This window comes from Tribolium castaneum, chromosome 4 (genome assembly GCF_031307605.1).
Source record: "Tribolium castaneum strain GA2 chromosome 4, icTriCast1.1, whole genome shotgun sequence".
NCBI lineage: Eukaryota > Metazoa > Arthropoda > Insecta > Coleoptera > Tenebrionidae > Tribolium > Tribolium castaneum.
The window spans coordinates 1,010,134-1,029,020 of NC_087397.1; the positions used below are offsets into that span (position 1 = coordinate 1,010,134).

At 37.0% G+C, this 18,887-nt stretch overlaps 5 protein-coding genes, 1 long non-coding RNA gene and 1 other non-coding gene across 11 annotated transcripts; 4 read left to right on the forward strand and 3 right to left on the reverse strand.

Moving 5' to 3' along the window:
* Nucleotides 1-1,331: 1,331 nt before the first annotated feature.
* Nucleotides 1,332-2,024, forward strand: LOC659568 (uncharacterized). Its single transcript, XR_010333758.1, has 2 exons — nucleotides 1,332-1,490; nucleotides 1,540-2,024. It is a non-coding gene; the product is annotated as an uncharacterized LOC659568 (transcript).
* On the reverse strand, nucleotides 1,674-3,013 carry LOC135265898 (uncharacterized). Its single transcript, XR_010333759.1, has 2 exons — nucleotides 2,803-3,013; nucleotides 1,674-2,752 (listed from the first exon to the last, which is right to left on the reverse strand). It is a non-coding gene; the product is annotated as an uncharacterized LOC135265898 (long non-coding RNA).
* A 66-nt stretch (nucleotides 3,014-3,079) lies between these two features.
* LOC659444 (myosin light chain kinase, smooth muscle) lies at nucleotides 3,080-10,586 on the forward strand. 3 transcript variants are annotated; one of them, XM_008196852.3, is made up of 7 exons: nucleotides 3,080-3,640; nucleotides 7,704-7,737; nucleotides 8,310-8,400; nucleotides 8,451-8,654; nucleotides 8,702-9,043; nucleotides 9,088-9,240; nucleotides 9,353-10,586. In XM_008196852.3, the coding sequence occupies exons 1-7, from the start codon at nucleotides 3,515-3,517 to the stop codon at nucleotides 10,293-10,295; spliced, it is 1,893 nt and encodes a 630-aa protein (XP_008195074.2). In that variant the 5' UTR covers nucleotides 3,080-3,514; the 3' UTR covers nucleotides 10,296-10,586. The 3 variants fall into 3 exon arrangements, with proteins under 3 accessions (XP_008195074.2, XP_008195077.1, XP_064212320.1); XM_008196855.3 differs by lacking the exon at nucleotides 3,080-3,640 and adding an exon at nucleotides 7,154-7,432; XM_064356250.1 differs by lacking the exon at nucleotides 3,080-3,640 and adding an exon at nucleotides 7,574-7,609 and having other exon boundaries at nucleotides 7,666-7,737.
* A 497-nt stretch (nucleotides 10,587-11,083) lies between these two features.
* RpS16 (Ribosomal protein S16) lies at nucleotides 11,084-12,040 on the reverse strand. Its single transcript, XM_965684.5, has 5 exons — nucleotides 11,903-12,040; nucleotides 11,795-11,839; nucleotides 11,610-11,741; nucleotides 11,337-11,451; nucleotides 11,084-11,291 (listed from the first exon to the last, which is right to left on the reverse strand). Exons 1-5 carry the CDS (start codon nucleotides 11,921-11,923, stop codon nucleotides 11,146-11,148), a joined length of 459 nt encoding a protein of 152 aa, XP_970777.1. The 5' UTR covers nucleotides 11,924-12,040; the 3' UTR covers nucleotides 11,084-11,145.
* A 229-nt stretch (nucleotides 12,041-12,269) lies between these two features.
* Sqor (Sulfide quinone oxidoreductase) lies at nucleotides 12,270-14,842 on the reverse strand. 3 transcript variants are annotated; one of them, XM_008196825.3, is made up of 7 exons: nucleotides 14,727-14,825; nucleotides 14,173-14,203; nucleotides 14,028-14,114; nucleotides 13,652-13,982; nucleotides 13,201-13,608; nucleotides 12,730-12,916; nucleotides 12,270-12,675 (listed from the first exon to the last, which is right to left on the reverse strand). In XM_008196825.3, exons 3-7 carry the CDS (start codon nucleotides 14,096-14,098, stop codon nucleotides 12,365-12,367), a joined length of 1,308 nt encoding a protein of 435 aa, XP_008195047.1. In that variant the 5' UTR covers nucleotides 14,099-14,114; nucleotides 14,173-14,203; nucleotides 14,727-14,825; the 3' UTR covers nucleotides 12,270-12,364. The 3 variants fall into 3 exon arrangements, with proteins under 3 accessions (XP_008195047.1, XP_008195052.1, XP_970713.1); XM_008196830.3 differs by lacking the exon at nucleotides 14,173-14,203 and having other exon boundaries at nucleotides 14,727-14,842; XM_965620.5 differs by lacking the exon at nucleotides 14,727-14,825 and having other exon boundaries at nucleotides 14,173-14,585.
* CCT2 (Chaperonin containing TCP1 subunit 2) lies at nucleotides 14,838-17,123 on the forward strand. The gene is made up of 3 exons (XM_965553.5): nucleotides 14,838-14,989; nucleotides 15,146-15,455; nucleotides 15,728-17,123. The coding sequence occupies exons 1-3, from the start codon at nucleotides 14,987-14,989 to the stop codon at nucleotides 17,017-17,019; spliced, it is 1,605 nt and encodes a 534-aa protein (XP_970646.1). The 5' UTR covers nucleotides 14,838-14,986; the 3' UTR covers nucleotides 17,020-17,123.
* A 77-nt stretch (nucleotides 17,124-17,200) lies between these two features.
* Nucleotides 17,201-18,779, forward strand: LOC103313475 (chromosome partition protein Smc). Its single transcript, XM_008196814.3, has 6 exons — nucleotides 17,201-17,338; nucleotides 17,384-17,485; nucleotides 17,532-18,025; nucleotides 18,074-18,225; nucleotides 18,282-18,369; nucleotides 18,414-18,779. The coding sequence occupies exons 1-6, from the start codon at nucleotides 17,230-17,232 to the stop codon at nucleotides 18,762-18,764; spliced, it is 1,296 nt and encodes a 431-aa protein (XP_008195036.2). The 5' UTR covers nucleotides 17,201-17,229; the 3' UTR covers nucleotides 18,765-18,779.
* Nucleotides 18,780-18,887: the final 108 nt, after the last annotated feature.

Below are 18,887 nucleotides of genomic sequence, written 5' to 3' on the forward strand. Positions count from 1 at the left end.
GACGGAAAAGGTAATGTCTTAGCACATGGCTTCTTTCCAAATAATGATGAATGTCTAGGAATTCATTTTGATAAATCAGAAAATTGGTATTTTGGTGAATCAAGTAATACACCTGATGATCAAACTAATTTTTATACAGTATTATTACACGAAATCGGACATACATTAGGTATTGAGCACTCTGCCAATAATAATTCAATTATGTACGCGTATTATAAAGGTGATATTGATAAATTAACTCGAGACGATATGTGGGCAATTCAATATTTATATGGAAGACCTGAACGATTAAAATATGAATTAATACCAACAACAACAGTTAAACCTACTGTAAGCAAAGTCTGGCAAAGCGTCCCTGAAGTAGGAGTCAAAGATACAGTTGGTAATTCGTCTTCGACTCATGAGCCTTTGGTGAATTTATGTGATTTTAATAAAGAAATTGATACATTTTTAATTGCAAATCATCATATGTATATTTTTTATAAGAAATATGTTTGGTTAGTCAATTTAAAAGACATGACTTATGACAAAGAACCGAAATTAATTACAGATTATTTATATTTTTTGCCAAATGATTTTCAAGAAATTTCACATATTTATCAAAGACCTTCAGGTGATGTTTTAATAGTTGTTAAAAATTTATATTATTTAATTGATTTTCCAAGTTTTAATGTTAAAAGTGGATATAATGGTCAATCTATTGAAAATTTAGGAATACCAAAAGGCAAAAGAATTGATGCAATATTTAGAACTTATTCTGGAAAAACATATATATTTTATGATAAAGTGTTGTATATTGAATTTGATGAGTGTCTGTTTAGGTCAAAGAAAAATGGCCTAATTTCAGAATTATTTGCTGGAATACCTCCAAACATAAGCAAAGCATTCAGATATAGAAATTTATATTTCTTTAAAGATAAAATGTATTATGAATTTGATGATATTTCGAATACATTAGTTAAATCCGATAAATTTGACTTGACAGTTTTCGGCTTTAAATGTGGTCTAATCGATCAAATAATAAAACTAATTAATCGTCTGTGATTATTTTCATATGATTTTTTCTAATAAATCACGGAAATAATTAACTGTAATTACGATAACTATTTATTTTTAACTATTGAAGAAAAATTTTATTTTGGTACTTTATTCATTGTCCCAATATAGGTACTTAGGTATTTTGGAATAACCGAAAATTGTATTAAACGAATTGGTTTAACATCGTTTCTTAATTAATTCATTTCTCACAAAAATTTCACCAAAAAAATATTTCAATAATAAAATAACCCCCAGAACAAAATAACCAACGTGTGCCCCCTCTTTCTATCCTTTCTACTGCGTGCGCGTCTATGCTTCTGCGCGTAGCCGCCGTGAAAAACGTTCGATGAAATGAAATCGTCGAATGGTTTATTGTGAGTTGGTTTACGCCTTTAAAAGTACGATGAGTAGCAAAGAAGAATTTTACGGAAATTATCCGAATATTAGCAGTAGTAAGTTTTAATACATATGTGTCTGTCTTTTAATGTATAAATAATTTAGATGAATTGCCTTGGTTAATTGGCTGTCCGCATGAGGAAAAGATGGCGGACATCCAGAACTATTTTTTGCGGGGCTTATACAAATATGTGAAGATACAAGAAATCACTCAATGGAGAAGAAATTGCCAGCCAGTATGTGTGTATAGGGTGGTTTACAAAATCAAGGATAGGACTCCCGATTTAAGTGGAGAGGAAATCTTCATTCCATTTCCAGATAATGACGAAGAGTTAAAAAAAATGTTTCGTCATATTACTGAAATGATTTTTGGAATGCGTGTGGTCGAAAAAAATATTAGTGTTGATAGAGTCTTCGCATCAATAAGCTATGCCCCGGCTTCTTGTGCATGCGATGTGCAGGATTTTGAGATGGCTGCAGAGGAGCCTCGTATGCAGCCCTCAATTACAGAGGTATCGAATTCTTTATGGAAGATAAAGTTATAATTTTGTCAATTTCATAAACAATAAAGTAAAAGTATTATATATTAATGTTTGTTTGCTTGGAAAATTTATATCCCTAAATTTAAAGGAGAATATTATCTACAATTCAATTGAAAATAAAAAAATCTAGTTTTTTTAAGTTATTCTTGATAAAGAAGAATTTGAATTGTTAAAAAAATTATCTTGTGAAGGATAAATAATATCACACAAACAAGGTGTTCTTGATAATTGTTTAAACAACATTGATTTTATCAATACGTATGAGTTTGAAAGGAAGATGTGGGTTTATCACACGTCAGTTTCAAAAAAATTAGAGAGATTAATCATTTGGGCTATATTATTCTTTTATTACCTTGTTTCCAAATAAATTGATATTTTTTATACAATGAGGTATCGAATTTCAATACATCTTAATTAAATTCAATCTATTAGAACTATCACATTTTGAATTATGTATCTGTCTTTTCATTTCTTAGAATAAAATTTCTATCCGTTGGAACAATAAAAAAATGTGAAGCAATTAAAAATAAATAACCAAAAATGAACAGATTTTAGTGGTTCCGTTTGGGTATACACCGAATTTTCTTGGCCGAATTGGTAGGCCGAAATCCTTGAAATATTTGCTTTTTTAAATATATTATGAAAACCCTTGAAATATTTATTTTTTAAATATACCTTTAAAAACAAGATAAAATCCTTGAAATAATTGCTGTGTGCACTATGGACCCACGATTTTTTTTGCTTTTCTGTTTGCCCTTGAAAATCAGGGCGTTTTCCTTAAAAAAATGGCTGTGTGCTATGGGGCCTTATTAGTTTTTTAGATTACCTTGAAAACCGGTGGTGTTTTAACGTTTTTTTTTTTTTGCTTTTTACCCTTGAAAATCAGGGTGTTTTTACATTTTTTTTGGTGTGTCTTGAACAGGCTCTTGTAGTAGTAAAATAATAATAAAAATAAAATAATAATAAAATAAATATATAAATAAATAATAGTAAAATAAAATAATAATAAAATACCAATGGCATTATAAAGTGCAAATACTTACTTCTCCTGCCGCTGGTACTTTAAATACAAATTAAGCGGGACTTTGTGTCTCGTTTGTTTCATTTTTGGCGTTGATGTGTGTTTAGGTGACTCCAAAGCACCATTGAAGAGACATTCCAACTCACTTTCGCAATCACTCGACAATGAATTACTTAAAGACTCCTCCTCGTCCTTAATCTCCTCCAGAACGGCGGGCGCCGACCGGTTCAAAAGCCCGTAACTCCGTCCTGGCAACTCTTCACTGAAACTTCGGACTTTCCTCGGTGATAAACACGCCACCTCCTTTGAATACTGATGCTTAACCACGTCCTTCACGTCTTTGAATAAATTCCGGCTAACTCTCGGCGAGTTCTTGGTGTACAGTGGCGATTGTTTGATGCTTTTATCCGGGGTTGTCTTCTCCTGGTAATTGGACGATAAGTTCCCGGCTTTGCTACAATCCGAGTTTTTGGCAATTTGTTCGGCCACATTTTTGGGAATCGGTGGTGAGGTTTCAATGTCGGAAAAGCCGGAGTCTTGGCTTCCGGGGCTTCCGGAAATTTCACGCCATTCGAGGCTTTCGCTGGCCCACCAGACTTTACTGGGGCTCCGTTTGAAATCGCTCATGGCTCTGAAAAATCAGGTAACTTAATTAGGGGAGAAATCGATGAGCTGGTTCCCAGGATGTCTCACCCTTATGACCAGGTGTGACTACAATACCCGCTTTTGTCACACGACTTGCAACGGCAAGTTTATCACAAATGTTACTTAGCCGATTGCGGAACTTGCCGATTTACCGTAATTATTTGTGTTTTGATTTTGTCGGGTAACAGTAAGGCTTTGATAAGTTTTATCAATTCGCATGTTCAAGCTCATGTTTCTCGCATTAATGTTGTTTACAAATGTTTAATCAGTGTGAAGAATCTTGAAATGTACGCTTCCGCACTTTTATAAGAATTAGTAATTCGCTGATTTTTATCAGAAACTGAATGCGATATGTAAGGGAGTCTCGACTGTAAGCGATTAGGGGGAATATGACCGTTGTAAGCAGCTGCGTGTGAGATTGAAAGCTTCCCATTGTGATTTTCTTCATGTTTTGATTCGATTTTCATTCTTGAAAATTAATAGAGTAAGAAACTCATTTCTTATAGACGTCGTGGTTTCTTTTGCTACTTTTAAATTAATTCTCAAATTGATCCTTCGAGTTCAACGCTCGTAATTCTCATTAGCCGGATAATCGCTCCAAATGAAGAATTCCATTATGACTCTTGTAAATATTTGTGGTGATAACGATTATGCAACTATTAAATCTTTTTAATAAAGGTGTGTTTCTGACTCATGCGATAATTTAACCAAGTTATTGAATTTTTTCCACCGCTATTGACTAATTGAACCGCAGAGTGACACGTGTCCGTTAACTTGTATTGTGTTTATTTTGGTAGGCAAATAAATATTTGCCAAGAGCTTACAATTCGTATGTCTATAACTACAAAATCATCGAATTGTAACAGAGGGGCACGTGTCGTTACTTAAATGCACCCTCTGCCACGCTACTGACCGGAAGGATGTCTGTACTTTTTATACGCACTGTAACTTTACCAGCTATGGGCTTCCTGGCCCATATGGTTCGTGGATTTCGGTGAAAATCCGATTTTTTAACCGCCTAGAGATTATTATCGGAATTAGGGAAGAAAGTCGTTTTTTTTAATTTGCTTACTAATTGTAATTTTCTGAATAAGTTTTGCGTTTAGAAATTGAGACGGGGTGGCATATGAGTTGAATGAAAGACAGCTGCAACCGCCACATGAGGGTGCCCCTTTCAGTCTCGTGCCATACACGTGGCCACCTGGTCATTTATTTTTCCTCTTTCCGCAAAGCTGCCACTGAAATGTTTACAGCAACAAGCTTGGAATTTTCATTAAAAAGCCATTTTTTCGCAGAGATTACAGGAAACTTGTCATTTCAGCACTGCTTCTGTTTTACGACTGTACGTTTCGCACGACATTGAATTTATTTTTATGAATAAATTAACATCGGAAATTACATAATTCGAAAACTACAAGTCGCAATTCCAACAGGAATAATTGTCTTGTCTGTCTAATAAACTATTTAAACTTCCTCTTATCTTAATCCATTTAAATATTCAAATCCAATTAAGTAATCCCGGCTGATCGAGAACATAAAACGAAATTATAGTCTCATTGAACTTAATAATGAAAAATCAGTGGATTAGAAATTGTCACTTATATAACCAGCCAATCGGATGGATTTCGACCATGAACCTTCTTTTTGTTCTTTTGTAACTCAATCGTGAATTGCAACAGTTGTTATAATTTATGCAAGTGTAAACATTTCAGGGTTTAAAATTTCAGACACCTGATATTTGAAAAATTAATAGTTAAAATAGGACAACATAGTGTTATTCCAATTGTTTCATGATAGGTAACAGCAGGATAGAATGTAATGGATTATCACTTCAAGTGGCGATCTGGATTATTCACGACTAATTTAAGCTCAAGTGCCGTAATATTCTAATCTAGAATTAAAAATAAATTGGTGTTGTTTCCGAGAGCACGTATTTAAATAACCGCACGTAAAAATCTTCCTTTATTGTTTTAATATTCCATGACCACTCCACAACGGCATGCGTATTATGTAAATTAAATTGGAGTCTAATGCAAGGCAAAAATAATTATTCGAGAAAATTGCTCACTTGTCGGTACCCTCATGAGGGAAATATGTGGAAACCCATTTATCGATTTATAAATAATGATAAATTTCCAATATTGACACAACTATTTATTTATCCAAGAGAAAAAGCATTCTTAGTTATTTCTCTAATCTTTGGTACACAGCTGAACCGTTCTTTCCTAATTACTTTTTGAATTTTCTCAAGTGGACATCTGGATGATAAGTAGTCCAATTAAAAATTTCCTTAATGCCATTGGGTGTTACCACAATCACGAAATATTTCGCGAATGAGCAAATAAAAATGTTATAATTGGTTTTAAATCACCCGAACGTGATAGAGTGCCTCCAAGGCCACACTTGAAGACCTCAGAACTTTTCTAAAATCATTAACGTCAAGACGCGTTACTGTTACACTCCTTTAATTGATGGCGGTAATTAAGTGATTATAATTTTATGACAGAAATGTCCACGGAACTGGTTTCGGGAGACAAGAGATTTTTGCAGACCAAGTCAATCATGAGTAAGATGAAAAAAGTGCGACCTTCCAGTGACGACTTACGCGGAAATCGAAATGACTCGTCTCGGCTTGACTCATTAGAACAATGCGAAGGAAAATTAAGAAAAGATTAGCAATTTCTTTATGCAAAATCACTTTCGAGCAATTTTTCCAAACGAGAGCAGCAAAATTTGGCCATTAATATTCATGTAATGCATAATTACTACCGTACGAAAAAAGAAATTAGTGAAAGCAATACAATAAATTTCTTAGAAGTAGCCACCATAAAATTATGTTTAATAATAAAATCGTCCGAGATGAATCGATTCTTTTCAGTCAAAAAGGACAAAACTGAATGGAAAATGAGTGGAAAAATCACACAACTCACGTTTGCTGCAATAATCACTGTCGGCTTTTCAAAACATTATTTATTATTATGCACAACACAATTTTTGTTTGTGTAACTCGAAGCACGTTCAAATTTGTATTCGACGCATCTGTGTTAAACTCGCGCGTTGCTTCAACAATTCTGGTGGGGCTGAAAGTGGGGACCGATCCCTGCACTCTGGTTGGTGCAAGGATGAATCCTGAAATTCAAATGAGCCGAAAATGTCACCCGACAGGGGGTTGCAACCCCAATAACTGGGGTTTTACCACCGTCTAGACGGGATGACTAGGGGGCGACTTTCTAAGCCCTCAGGTAGCTGAAAAATAATTACGGTATATGAATCATCTAATGATAAATAGGCGAGGTAATTGCAGTTTGTTTGCTTTTGATATCGCGCAAACAAAGCCCCAAGTGCAAATTCTTATCATAATAATGATGATAACATCATTTTTGAAAATTTATACTCAAATTTGGGCAGGCAACCAGCAATGCACAATGCCCAACAATCGCTTCAAAAACTTCCAGGAAATTAATTACGCAGCTTTAAAGATAAAATATCTAAGATAAACATTTCTAATAATTTTGAAACTAATCCACATACGCGTAGAATTAGAAACCAAGTCAAAATTTAATTTTGAAGAAATATTTTCATCGGTGGTTCTGTTAGCCCCACGTGACTCTCAGATGCTTGGCGGCCTGATCTAATTTTGGCGAGTTCTAACGTCGGGGCGCTGCCGACGTCTCTAATTCAGCGTTCTGTCTCGTAGTGTTTACTGTACAACTTTATTAATGGAAAAAGAACGATTAGTTTTGTAGATTTCAGCCGTCGTTGTAAAATCCAGCTGAAGTAAATAATAAAGGTAATAAATTTTTTCCATTTTTGTTTTATTTTTACACGCCCATATTTCGTGTTGTTATTTTTTTAAATAAATTTTTCATCGAGGTGTTAAATTGCGCACAAGTTGGTTGGGCTCTAGGATTTTAAGGACCAAGGTCTGAGCAGGTATATAAAGATAAAGTTCGTGCTCTTGATAGTCGTTCGTATTTTTAGTTCAGTACAATGATTGGCACTGTTTATTTCTTATTTTTGTAGATTTCGATTTATTACAAGTAATGACTTCTTGTTTACAGATGATACGCGTTGACGAAAGTGATCCGGTTGGCGGTAAGTGCATATTTTTGTAAACACCTTCCGCAAATAAATTAAATTTCTCGAATTTTTAACGCTTCGTAAATAATCTGAGCGAAATATACAGGCGTAACTTAATTATTTCAAGCGATAATACGTAATTAATTCACATTACTCATAATTTTTATTTTTGTCCCAAGCTCGTGCTTTCTATTCTTTTAGAATTTGATTTAGGTTCATATTTTTATAGACGGCAAGGTCATGGCTCAGAAATTTGAGTACTCACGCATATTTCACCTCAGATTAACAAACTAAAATCTGCCAGCACATAAATTTGTAGTTTGTTTGGTAAACAGACAACTCCAGAACGCATCAAAGGAAAAAATTGTTTGGCGAGTTCCAATTTTAGGGTAGTGGACTAAAATCTAGGGCACTATGTCCCCATAAACCAAGCATACCAAAGTTTCACTAATAGCCACGAAAAGTAATTGTTTTGGTTTCTTGATAACACAAAATTCGGTGCAGGCACGCAGCCAATTGGCGCCCCGTCAATTTCGAAATGCTTACACAATCTCATTCACAGCAATTATATTTCAATCACTTTGCAGAAGTTCAACTCAGTTTTCCGTACAGAAACGTACAAATACAACGAGGTGTTGATCCCAAGGAACTGTACGAGTTGGAATCGGAAATTGGACGGTACTCAAAATCTAATACCCGCGACAATTTCTCTAAAAATTATTTTCCAGCGGGAAATTCGGGACGGTTTACAAATGTCGCGAAAAAGCCACCGGTCTGTCCCTAGCCGCGAAATTTATCGCCGTCCCTAAGAAAGAAGACCGCAGAAACGTCGAACGAGAGGTAGACATTATGAAGACATTGCAACATCCGAGGCTCATTCAACTTTACGACGCTTTCGAAAACGGGAAAGTCATGTGTGTGATTTTAGAACTGTAAGTCCAGAAAAAACGCCACTTTTTTCCTAAACTCGTTTTAACAGAATCGAAGGGGGGGAACTTTTTGAGAGAGTCATTGATGATGATTTTGTGCTAACTGAGAAGAGTTGCACGGTTTTCATGCGCCAGATTTGCGAAGGCGTCGATTTTATCCACAAACAGAGAATCCTACACTTGGACATGAAGCCCGAAAACATCCTTTGCCTCACAAGGACCGGCAACCGAATCAAAATTATCGATTTCGGGTTAGCCCGACGTTTCGACCCCGATAAAAAGCTTCAAGTTTTGTTTGGTACTCCCGAGTTTGTGGCCCCCGAAGTTGTGAATTTTGACCAAATCGGGTTTGGGACCGACATGTGGTCCGTTGGTGTCATTTGCTACGTTTTGTACGTTCGGTTTATGTAATTTTGTGTTCTAATTTTTTTTGTAGGTTGTCTGGTCTCTCCCCGTTTATGGGGGCCACGGACGTTGAGACCATGGCAAATGTCACCATCGCCAAATACGATTTTGACGATGAAGCCTTCCAGGAGATTTCCGATACTGCCAAGGACTTTATCCAGAAACTGCTCAAAAAGGATCTCAAGTAAGTGCCTTTGCGTGGGAAAAGCATGCCAAAGACCCAAATTAAATGACTAACTGATGGGATTGCATGCTTTTGCCCCTATTAATCACACTAACCACGTCTTTCCTTGCAGTCAGAGAATGTCAGCGGAAGAATGCTTGAACCATGAGTGGTTGAAACGAAAAAAGTCGCTAGTATCAAGATCCCCGTCCATGGATGTGACCAAAGACAATTTAAGACAGTTTGTCGAACGCTGGAACGAGCATCCGAACTCCCCTTACGTTTTCGAAGTGCCTTCACAAATTATAGCCCCCACGTGTAGCGGAGGCCTCCACTTATCCGACTCTTTGCACTCTTTAGTCGGCATGTCGCCCTCACCTTGCGGCTCATTGGCGTCGTCGCCAGGCTCTGATAACGCATTTTTCCCCAACAACGACCTCCTGATGCCCCCAAGTGTGGACCATTTCAGACGATCCTCGGACAGTACGTGTATTTTGAAGGGCCCAGATGTTGCCGAAAGAATAAACCTTGCCGAAGAAATACGAAAACTGTCCGACAAACTATTCCAACTCTCCAACATGTCGACGTCTGTCACAAACGACTCCTTCGACGAGCTCTCCTTGCCCACAATCACCCCCAAAAAGGTTATTACCAAAGAACCAACAACAAATCATTCCCCTGTCGAGAGGAGTATCCCGATCAAAATCGAACCAAAACTCCCACGAGACCACCCCGAGAGCCCCAACTGCGGGGTCCCGTGGCGACGCACCAAATACCGCCTGAACCACATGAGCAGGGACGTGCCCCTCATAGCCAAAAACTCGCCTAGTTTACAATTCGAGAAAAGTTTCGAGACTTCGAGTATAGACAGTACCAAAAATCTCCTCTTGAGACTGCTAGAACAATGGGATGGGCCCCATGGCCCCGTGCGGCCCAACGCAAGACATGGCTCTATTTCCACAGAATGGAGTGAAAGTGACACTCTCGGCCAGAGATCGATCAGCTCATTAAACAATTTTTTCCAGTCAAGAGCCACCAGTAAAAAAATTACAACGTTTCATAATCATAATCAATAATTTATTCTTCTGTCACTAACGCTTGCATTTTATTTTGGCTGTTTTTGCTTTCAAGCCGAACTTGGGGCTTTCGGTGACACGTTTTGTTGGATGTTGTCTTTGTATTGTTTGCTTGTGACTGGTTTTTGTAAAAGGTTCTGTTTTGAGGTGTAAACAGAATCTGGTTCAAATCGATGTTGAGCTTAGAAACTTAGTGAAAATACGCATTTTTGATGTTTTATTGGGACCAGCGGAGCTACTATTATGTTGAACACTATGTATCTCATCGTTAAAATAAAAAAGCCAAACGTTTTTCCTATACTTATTACAAAATCCATTCCCAAAATTACGCAACCAGTAATACACGTCGTTTTCACACGCAAAATGAGAACAAAAAATGCACTCACACAACAAATGCACTTTAAATATTCACTACCAAATTCCGGACTATTTCTGTCCCAATGTGCTGCGCAAAACTGTTGTTACAAATTTGGTTTTTAGAGAAAGAATGACAACCCAAGAGGCCCTGGACCACCCCTGGCTTTCGGCATCGACCATTCACCCCGAAATGGAGCTCAGTAAATCAAAGTTGAAGAGATACGTTATTAAAAAACGTTGGATTAAAGCCGTGAATACAATAATTGCTTTACGGCGTATGGGCGCAAAAATTCACACCGAATTGGTGTAAACACTGTTATTCATTTTACAAACAAATCTAGTCATTGAAAAATTCCCAGTCTATTTTAACCCTCTCATTTTATTTTTGAGTTGTATGAATTAATGTATATTTTTGCGATTTAATAAAACACTTATTGTTTCAAGCAATTTTTATTAGAAATAATTGTGTATCTTACTGATACATAATTTTAACTTAACGGTAAGATTTTTGGTAGCGAGCGCGGGCTCCTGGACCACCGAATTTCTTGGGCTCGCAGCGACGAGGATCCGCTACCAGTAAAGTGCGGTCGTATTGGATCAAAATGTCTTTCAATTCCTTTTTCGACGCTTCATCAACATCTACCAACAAATTTTACTCAAAGTTACGATAACACGACAACTTACATTTTTGGTAATAGGCTACCAAAGCTTTAGAAATTGCTTGTCTGATGGCATAGATTTGCGAGACGTGACCACCGCCGTTCACCCTCACTCTGATATCAACAGCTGAAAACTTGTCCTACGAGAAAATTAATCAACGAACTAGAAATTAAATAAACAGTTTTTTGGCCGACTTTTAAGTCAGATTAAGTCTTTTTCATGGGAAACTATCAATTTCGGGATAAATAATCATCACTTGGTGGCTATAAATTTGAAGTGGGGTCTAGGACTAATTACCTTGCCTAGAAGTAAGATTGGTTCTTGCAACTTATCCTGGAGCATTTTGGGCTCAACTTGGCTCAAAGGGCGCCCATTTACCCTCAAGATACCCTTGCCGCGCTTGCAGTAAGCTACAGCAGTGGCTGATTTCTGAAAATTGAGCGTATACACGTGTGCGCTTTGGGGTTATGTCAGTGACTTACTTTGCGTCCAAAAACTTGGACTGAGTGGATTGGCTCCTTCTTTTGCTAAAACCAAGGGCAAATTTTAATTGAAATAATACAATTTCAGCGTAATTTTCGGTAAATTACCTTCGACAAACTCGGATTCATGTTGTCAATTTTCGGAACAACTGGAAAAGGAAGTTAATGGCGGCGCATGACAGTTGACACAAACACTTTGTAGTCAAAATCGTATTCGAAGGTTTTATTTTGCAAATAACACGATAAAAACCACAAAAGAACAGTAAATAACGTTCAAATAACCAGTAGTGTTTTTATACAAAAGTTACGTGTAATTAGGATTGCGTCCACATCTAAATTTTTGAAAAAAATTGATTTGACAATTTGGGCGGAAGTAGACAAACCCCGGCCGATTCGAATTTAAAATAAAAATTATAAAATCGTATTTAATCTACTGTTTACTTGTTAAATTGAAATAAAAACACAAATGGGCAAGTTGTGATAAAATAGCTTTATTTCCATACGTGTACACAATATTATAAATAATAAAATTCACAACAAAGGACAACATTTATTGCATCGTTTTATTCCTTAATTTTGTGGAAACCTCAAGTGGAGTAGGTTCCTAACCAGGGCCGGTCCATTCCACCAGCCATTCAGCATCAAGTTCCAGTATAACGGAGGCATTAGCATTTTCTTCATTAAATACATGCTCCACAACTCCCGTCCTTGATTAAAAGGGAACGTTTCCAACGGAGCTAAATTATAATCGAATTCGGCCAAAATGCACGTGCTGTACCCCGTCACCAGAGGACAAGAGGCATAACCATCGTATGCCGAAACTGGCGTTTTCCCATCCATAACCGATTTCATATTTTTAAAAACAACCTGGCATTGAGCAGCTATAAATTTTCAAAATTAACATTTAAATATGAAATTTGGACCTAAAATAATACCTGCAGCCGCTGCCGTTTTAGAATTGGGGCTTGAACTACAATCACCAATTGCAAAAACATTAGAAAATTTTGTGCTCTGTAGAGTGGATTTGTCCACATCAACAAACCCGGACTCGTTTGTTAAACTGCGACAGGTTCTTAAGGCTGGGGGTGTGCTCATAGGGGGCGTAACATGCAACATGGAATACTAGAAATAGGGATAAATTTACAGCGTATTGAAATACTAAATAATGTATAAAATTTTTTGGCCGAAGACTGTTCTATAATTAATTCAAATTTCGATTTGATATTTTCATCACGAGATAGTGCTGATTAGGTCTTAACGAAAAAAAAAGTGTTTATTTTTGAACACCAAATACATAGATAAATGATAATAATAATCTCCCAGCATTAATAAACTTGATTTATCTGTATCTGTAAGCCTAAAATCTTTTGCGGCCAAAAAAATTGCATCAACTTCTGTTAATTTACCTCAAAAGTTGTGACTTGCTCCGGCTTGTCCAAATTTTGGAAAACCGCCTCTCTTTTGTCCGGCCTGACTTCAATCAAATTCGTTCGCAAATTAACATTGATGTTGCGCTCCTCGCACACTTTCCAAAGTGCATCAGCGTATTTTTTTACGCCGAAAATTACAGGAAGTGACGTGTTGTAAATTACGTTCGCCTTATCTCGCTTGCCCACCTTTCTCAAAAAATGATCAGTGATGTAACAAATTTTTTGAGGCGCCCCCGGACATTTAACCGGGCTGTTTGGAAACGTGAAAATAGCATTCCCGTTTTCAAACTTTTGTAACGCCCTATACGTCCCTTCGACGTACTTTGCCGAGTAATTAGAGCACACCCCTGTGTCACTGTTTAAACCAGCGACTAGACCTGGAATCTACTTGCAAAATTTAACGCCACTTATTTACTTATCAACAAACTTTATCATAATCGGTTTGAAGACCAGTGGCGACTAAAAGAAACTCGTATTCGATTGTATCGCCATTCTGGGTCGTGACGGAATTTGACTGGGGGTTGAATTCGGCAGCTGAGTCTTTCAGCCAAACTGCGTTTTTTGGGAGAACCTCTTTTGTATTTTTCCTTGCATCAGAGAGACTAGAAATGCCGCCCCCAATTAAAGTAAACAGAGGCTGATAGTAGTGATTTTCGCTGGGTTCTAGGATTATGAGCTCGTTCTTTTTGAGGATTTTACTGAATTTTGCGGCCGTGGCACAGCCACCGGTGCCCCCACCCACGACCAGGACCTTGCAACTAAAATTGATTTCGCAATGTTTACTCTAGCAGAAAAACACAAACCTGTGTTTAGCATTGTTAAAGTTCGAGGTAGAAAAGCCCCGCTTAGCGACATGCGAAAAAAACACGTTCATTTTCTCGGTATTTGTTCTGCAAATACCAGGAACAAAAAATTACTTATTAATTAACTATTTTTTACAAAACTTACCCAAAAAGAAATAAGAATGGAAATCAATAAACTATAAAAAACTTTTTGCAATGATTTTCTTATCGTGAATAATGAAACGTTTGATGAGATAAAGAACTTGACTTTAAATAACAAGTAGAGGGAGAGTGAGTGAGTGTTGAAGAATCTCTAATGGAGGTGGAGAGCTTTCCAATTGGTTACGTGAAATTTGCGGCATTACATTAATCAATCAGTTTTAATCAATCTTTTTATCAAAATAAGGTGGGACACATTACGGGGTTCAAGTGGGGGTTTCCTAAATAAACAAGTTTATCAGAATTCAAAGGAACTCCATGAGATTAATGTCAATTTCTGAGCTCTTAAATATTTAAAGATAAAGATATTTGCATATCTTTTACGCTAAATTAATAAATAGCCAATTTTGATAAAAAGTCGACCTAACCTACGAAAAAAAGAATGAAGTGATAATATAAAAATAGTGTGATTTCTAGTGTAATATACACAAATTAGTAATTGTAATGATTGGAAAATATGATTATGACAATAAATATTCGTTCGTATAATCAAAAACTTACGAAAATCAAAACTGGCGCTTGTAGACTTCCACCATCTTCAAAAACATGTTAGTGTTTTACGTTTTTTCGGTGTGGTGCCCTTCGCTTAACTCTATCTCACTTTTACACGAACAAATTGAATTGTTTCATCTCTGTCCCCCACATTTATTTAGTGCATTTCGCATTTAGTTTTTTGACAATTGACAGTGTAGTCAGTGAGTGAGACGGTTCCGTACATAACTCGCAAATATAAGCAAAAAACGTGAAAAAACCACACAAAAATGGTAAGTTTCCCCAATTCGCCCTCGCGTTTATCGCCCAAATTGCGCAAAAAATCAAAATTCGCCGAATTTCCACTCAGACCAAACAAAGTAAAACCAGGTGTGTCATGGAACCGGCGAACCCACGTGCCTCATTTTCAAAGAAATTCTCCCTTTCAGGTCTCGTTAAACCCCGTGCGCGTGTTGAAGCATGAAGCCGAGGAGGAAAAAGCGGAAATTGCCCGCTTGTCGAGCTTCGTGGGGGCGATTGCAATTGGGGATTTGGTCAAAAGTACGCTGGGGCCCAAAGGAATGGACAAGATTTTGGTGTCCAGTGGCAGGAACGCGGGGCAGGTTGAAGTTACAAATGATGGGGCCACGATTTTGAAGTCGGTGGGGGTTGATAACCCCGCAGCCAAAATTCTGGTTGATATGTCCAAAGTGCAGGATGATGAAGTGGGCGATGGGACCACCTCAGTCACTGTCTTAGGTATGGTTTGAATGACTATTTTACGAAATTCGGCGTAAAGTAGCTCTTTTCTGGACTCGCATGTCAATTTCACAAATTTCTATTGTTTAAAGACTTACTTATTTTTTTTTTGCTCCAACATTCTAATTGTAAGGTTTAATAACTTTTGAGACGAAATTAAAAATACGCTTGGAACAATAAAGAGCAAATTTTTTCCTGGCATTAAGTTTCACATATTTTTTAAAGTTAACTAGTTATTAAATTGGTTATGCAAAGAACTAATTTTGTTTCAGCTTCTGAGTTGTTGAAAGAAGCGGAAAAGCTCATAGACCAAAAAATCCACCCACAAACAATCATCGCTGGTTGGCGTAAAGCTGTAGATGTGGCCAGGAAAGCGTTGCTAGACGCCTCTGCTGATAACAGTTCGAATTCGGAAAAATTCCGTGAAGATCTGATGAATATCGCACGAACGACTCTCAGTTCGAAAATTTTATCTCAACACAAAGAACATTTCGCTAAATTAGCTGTTGATGCTGTCATGCGTTTGAAAGGTTCCGGTGATTTACAAGCCATTCAGTTAATTAAAAAATCGGGAGGAACCCTTGAAGAGTCATTCTTGGACGAGGGTTTCCTCCTCGATAAAAAACCAGGCGTCCATCAACCGAAACGCGTCGAAAACGCCCGAATTTTAATCGCCAATACACCAATGGACACCGATAAAATCAAAGTGTTTGGTTCGCACATCAAAGTGGATTCTATGGCGAAAATCGCCGAGTTGGAGTTGGCCGAGAAGGAAAAAATGAAAGACAAAGTAAACAAAATCCTCAAACATAACGCCAACGTTTTTATTAACAGACAGCTAATTTATAATTATCCTGAGCAATTGTTTGCCGATGCTGGCGTTATGGCGATCGAACACGCCGACTTTGATGGCATTGAGCGTTTAGCTTTGGTCACAGGTGGCGAGATCGTCTCAACGTTTGACAATCCTGACCTTGTAAAGCTTGGCAAATGCGATTTGATTGAGCAAGTTATGATTGGTGAGGATATTTTGCTGCGTTTTAGTGGAGTTCCTCTAGGGGAGGCTTGCACTGTTGTGATTCGTGGAGCGACTCAACAAATCATAGACGAGGCTGATAGGTCGCTTCATGACGCTCTTTGTGTCCTTGCGGCTACAGTTAAAGAGAGCCGAATTGTTTACGGTGGGGGCTGTAGTGAGACTTTGATGGCTGTGGCTGTGAGCAAAGCTGCAGCCAAGACTCCGGGTAAGGAGGCTGTGGCGATGGAAGCCTTCGCGAGGGCTTTGCTCCAGTTACCGACTATTATAGCCGATAATGCAGGGTATGATTCAGCTCAGTTGATAAGCGAGTTGAAGGCGGCTCATAACAGTGGGAATGTTACGGCGGGGCTTAATATGGAGACGGGGGAACAGGGCGATATGAGGGCTTTGGGGATCACGGAGTCGTTTGTTGTTAAAAGACAGGTTTTGTTGTCGGCGGCTGAAGCAGCAGAGATGATTTTGCGTGTTGATAATATTATTAAAGCGGCACCGAGGAGAAGAGTCGAGGATAGGGGACACTGCTAATTCGTCAAACTCACTATTTTTACTTGCATTGTATTAGTTGTACAACTAAGTTTTTTGATGTATTTGTATTGATCCATTAACACGTAATAAAACGCTTTCATTTATCGGTTTTGTCACACTTCATCCTCCTTCCGGATTTAAATAGGTTAAGGCTAAGTAAACAGAGAAAAATTCCTTATCTCTCGTTGTATTTGATAAGAGGTATTCATTATGTTGCTCGGAGACGTCTTAATTCTTTTTCTTGTTATTCTAATTACCATCACAAGCTCACAAAAATGCCCAGTTTGCCAGCCGAGAAATTTCATTGAAAACGAACAAAGTGAGTAAACTGCGTATCAATGAATTACCTACATGCATTTTTTAGAATGTGTTTGTCCACAAAACGAGTTTTGTAGAAACAATAAAAAATGTCAAAAGTGTGATCACAATTACACAACTTGGAATGACCTCATCAAGCTACGAAAAGGTGCACTTCAATTTTTTGTTTTCTCATTTATTTAAACACGTTTCAGGCGAGATTCAAACAATTTTCAGTAATTTAATCAAAAGGTACGAAATAAATGTAAACGAACTGAAAACTCTATTGAATACATTTGCCGAGAAATTGAAATATGAAGAAAAGGCGCTTGACTTGATAGGTGCTAACAGTGACAAAATTCAAAAAGAGAACGAAATAATTTTAAAGAAAATCGAGAAATTAAATAATGGTTTGAACGAAATCGAAGAAATTTTAGCGAAACTCGAGACTACCATTCCCAAAGACCAAAGTGCTTTGGATTATTTGACCGAAATAAAAGAAACAATAAAAAAATTGGTTGAAATATTAAAAAGTCTGAACTTTGATTTAGGTGATCGCAACATTTTCAGTCTTGTTGATGAATTTAGTGCTATAAATCGTAATGTTACAATGATGCTTGCAAATTTTCCAAATGTTCGCAAAAACTCGCTAAATTTGGCTCTTTCTACCGAAAAAGATATCGACTTGTTGGAATCAATGATAGCCAAAGTGAGTGATTTAAGTGTTTATATTTTATAGTAGTCCTATTTTTTGTAGTACGGGAATTACCCAACAAATTTTTCCGAACAATTACAGAAAAATACTCAATGGATTGAAAAAGATTTAGCTTATTTATTCAATATTTTAAACAATTACTACACGGTATCTTTTGATGTAAATGGATTGAAAAATAACGCAACACGGGTTAGGTACGTTTAAGCCAAGTCAGGTCAGATCAAAATATACATTTTAATATAATTAATAGATCAATGGCCAAAAACGCGTCCTCACGACTGGATCAACTGCTACAAGATCATGAAAATTTTGAGAAACTTGTACAAAAAGCTAAAAATGTGCGTACATAACTGTACTTTCCCGTCGTAATTCTGTATTCCAGGAAACTAATTTCTACCAAGAATTGCAAAATGTGAAACAACGTTTAGAAAGTTTAAAACAAAAAATTGGCGAGTTCCAACAATTATTAGAAAAAATAAAAGCACACGAAGAAGTGGAGAGGGAATTAGATGACCTAACTAAAAAAATTAAAGAATTCAATGAAAAAGAGAAGGAATTACGTAAAAACAAGCGCGTGATGGAAAAACTTCGCCAAAAACTGAATGAATTAATAGAAAAATATGAGAAGCTTAAGGACGTGAAACCTGTGGGGAAATTAATACGCGAAACAAGCGAACAGACGAAGAAGACACAGGAAGTTGAATCAGTAATTGCAGACCATTGTAAAGTCTAAATAAAATTATAATAAAAAATTGTGTTTTTTTGGCCCGTGGTCCTGAGTCCTGCCCTGTCCCTGTCATATTTGACAAGTAATATCTATAGGTTATGTTTACACTGTGAGTCTTGGCATTTTTAA

Coding starts and splice junctions, on each gene's coding strand:
- LOC659444 (XM_008196852.3), top strand. CDS start 3,515: ATGTCGGAAAAGCCGGAGTCTTGGCTTCCGGGGCTTCCGGAAATTTCA. Junction 8,401..8,450: donor TTGGAATCGGAAATTGGACG/GTACTCAAAATC, acceptor ATTATTTTCCAG/CGGGAAATTCGGGACGGTTT. Junction 8,655..8,701: donor ATGTGTGTGATTTTAGAACT/GTAAGTCCAGAA, acceptor TCGTTTTAACAG/AATCGAAGGGGGGGAACTTT.
- RpS16 (XM_965684.5), bottom strand. CDS start 11,923: ATGAATCCGAGTTTGTCGAAG. Junction 11,840..11,902: donor TGAATCCGAGTTTGTCGAAG/GTAATTTACCGA, acceptor CCTTGGTTTTAG/CAAAAGAAGGAGCCAATCCA. Junction 11,452..11,609: donor CAATCTTACTTCTAGGCAAG/GTAATTAGTCCT, acceptor ATTTTCTCGTAG/GACAAGTTTTCAGCTGTTGA.
- Sqor (XM_008196830.3), bottom strand. CDS start 14,098: ATGAACGTGTTTTTTTCGCATGTCGCTAAGCGGGGCTTTTCTACCTCG. Junction 13,983..14,027: donor TTTAACAATGCTAAACACAG/GTTTGTGTTTTT, acceptor AATCAATTTTAG/TTGCAAGGTCCTGGTCGTGG. Junction 12,676..12,729: donor TAAAACGGCAGCGGCTGCAG/GTATTATTTTAG, acceptor GAAAATTTATAG/CTGCTCAATGCCAGGTTGTT.
- CCT2 (XM_965553.5), top strand. Junction 15,456..15,727: donor CACCTCAGTCACTGTCTTAG/GTATGGTTTGAA, acceptor ATTTTGTTTCAG/CTTCTGAGTTGTTGAAAGAA.
- LOC103313475 (XM_008196814.3), top strand. CDS start 17,230: ATGTTGCTCGGAGACGTCTTAATTCTTTTTCTTGTTATTCTAATTACC. Junction 18,226..18,281: donor AATAACGCAACACGGGTTAG/GTACGTTTAAGC, acceptor TATAATTAATAG/ATCAATGGCCAAAAACGCGT. Junction 18,370..18,413: donor TTGTACAAAAAGCTAAAAAT/GTGCGTACATAA, acceptor TCTGTATTCCAG/GAAACTAATTTCTACCAAGA.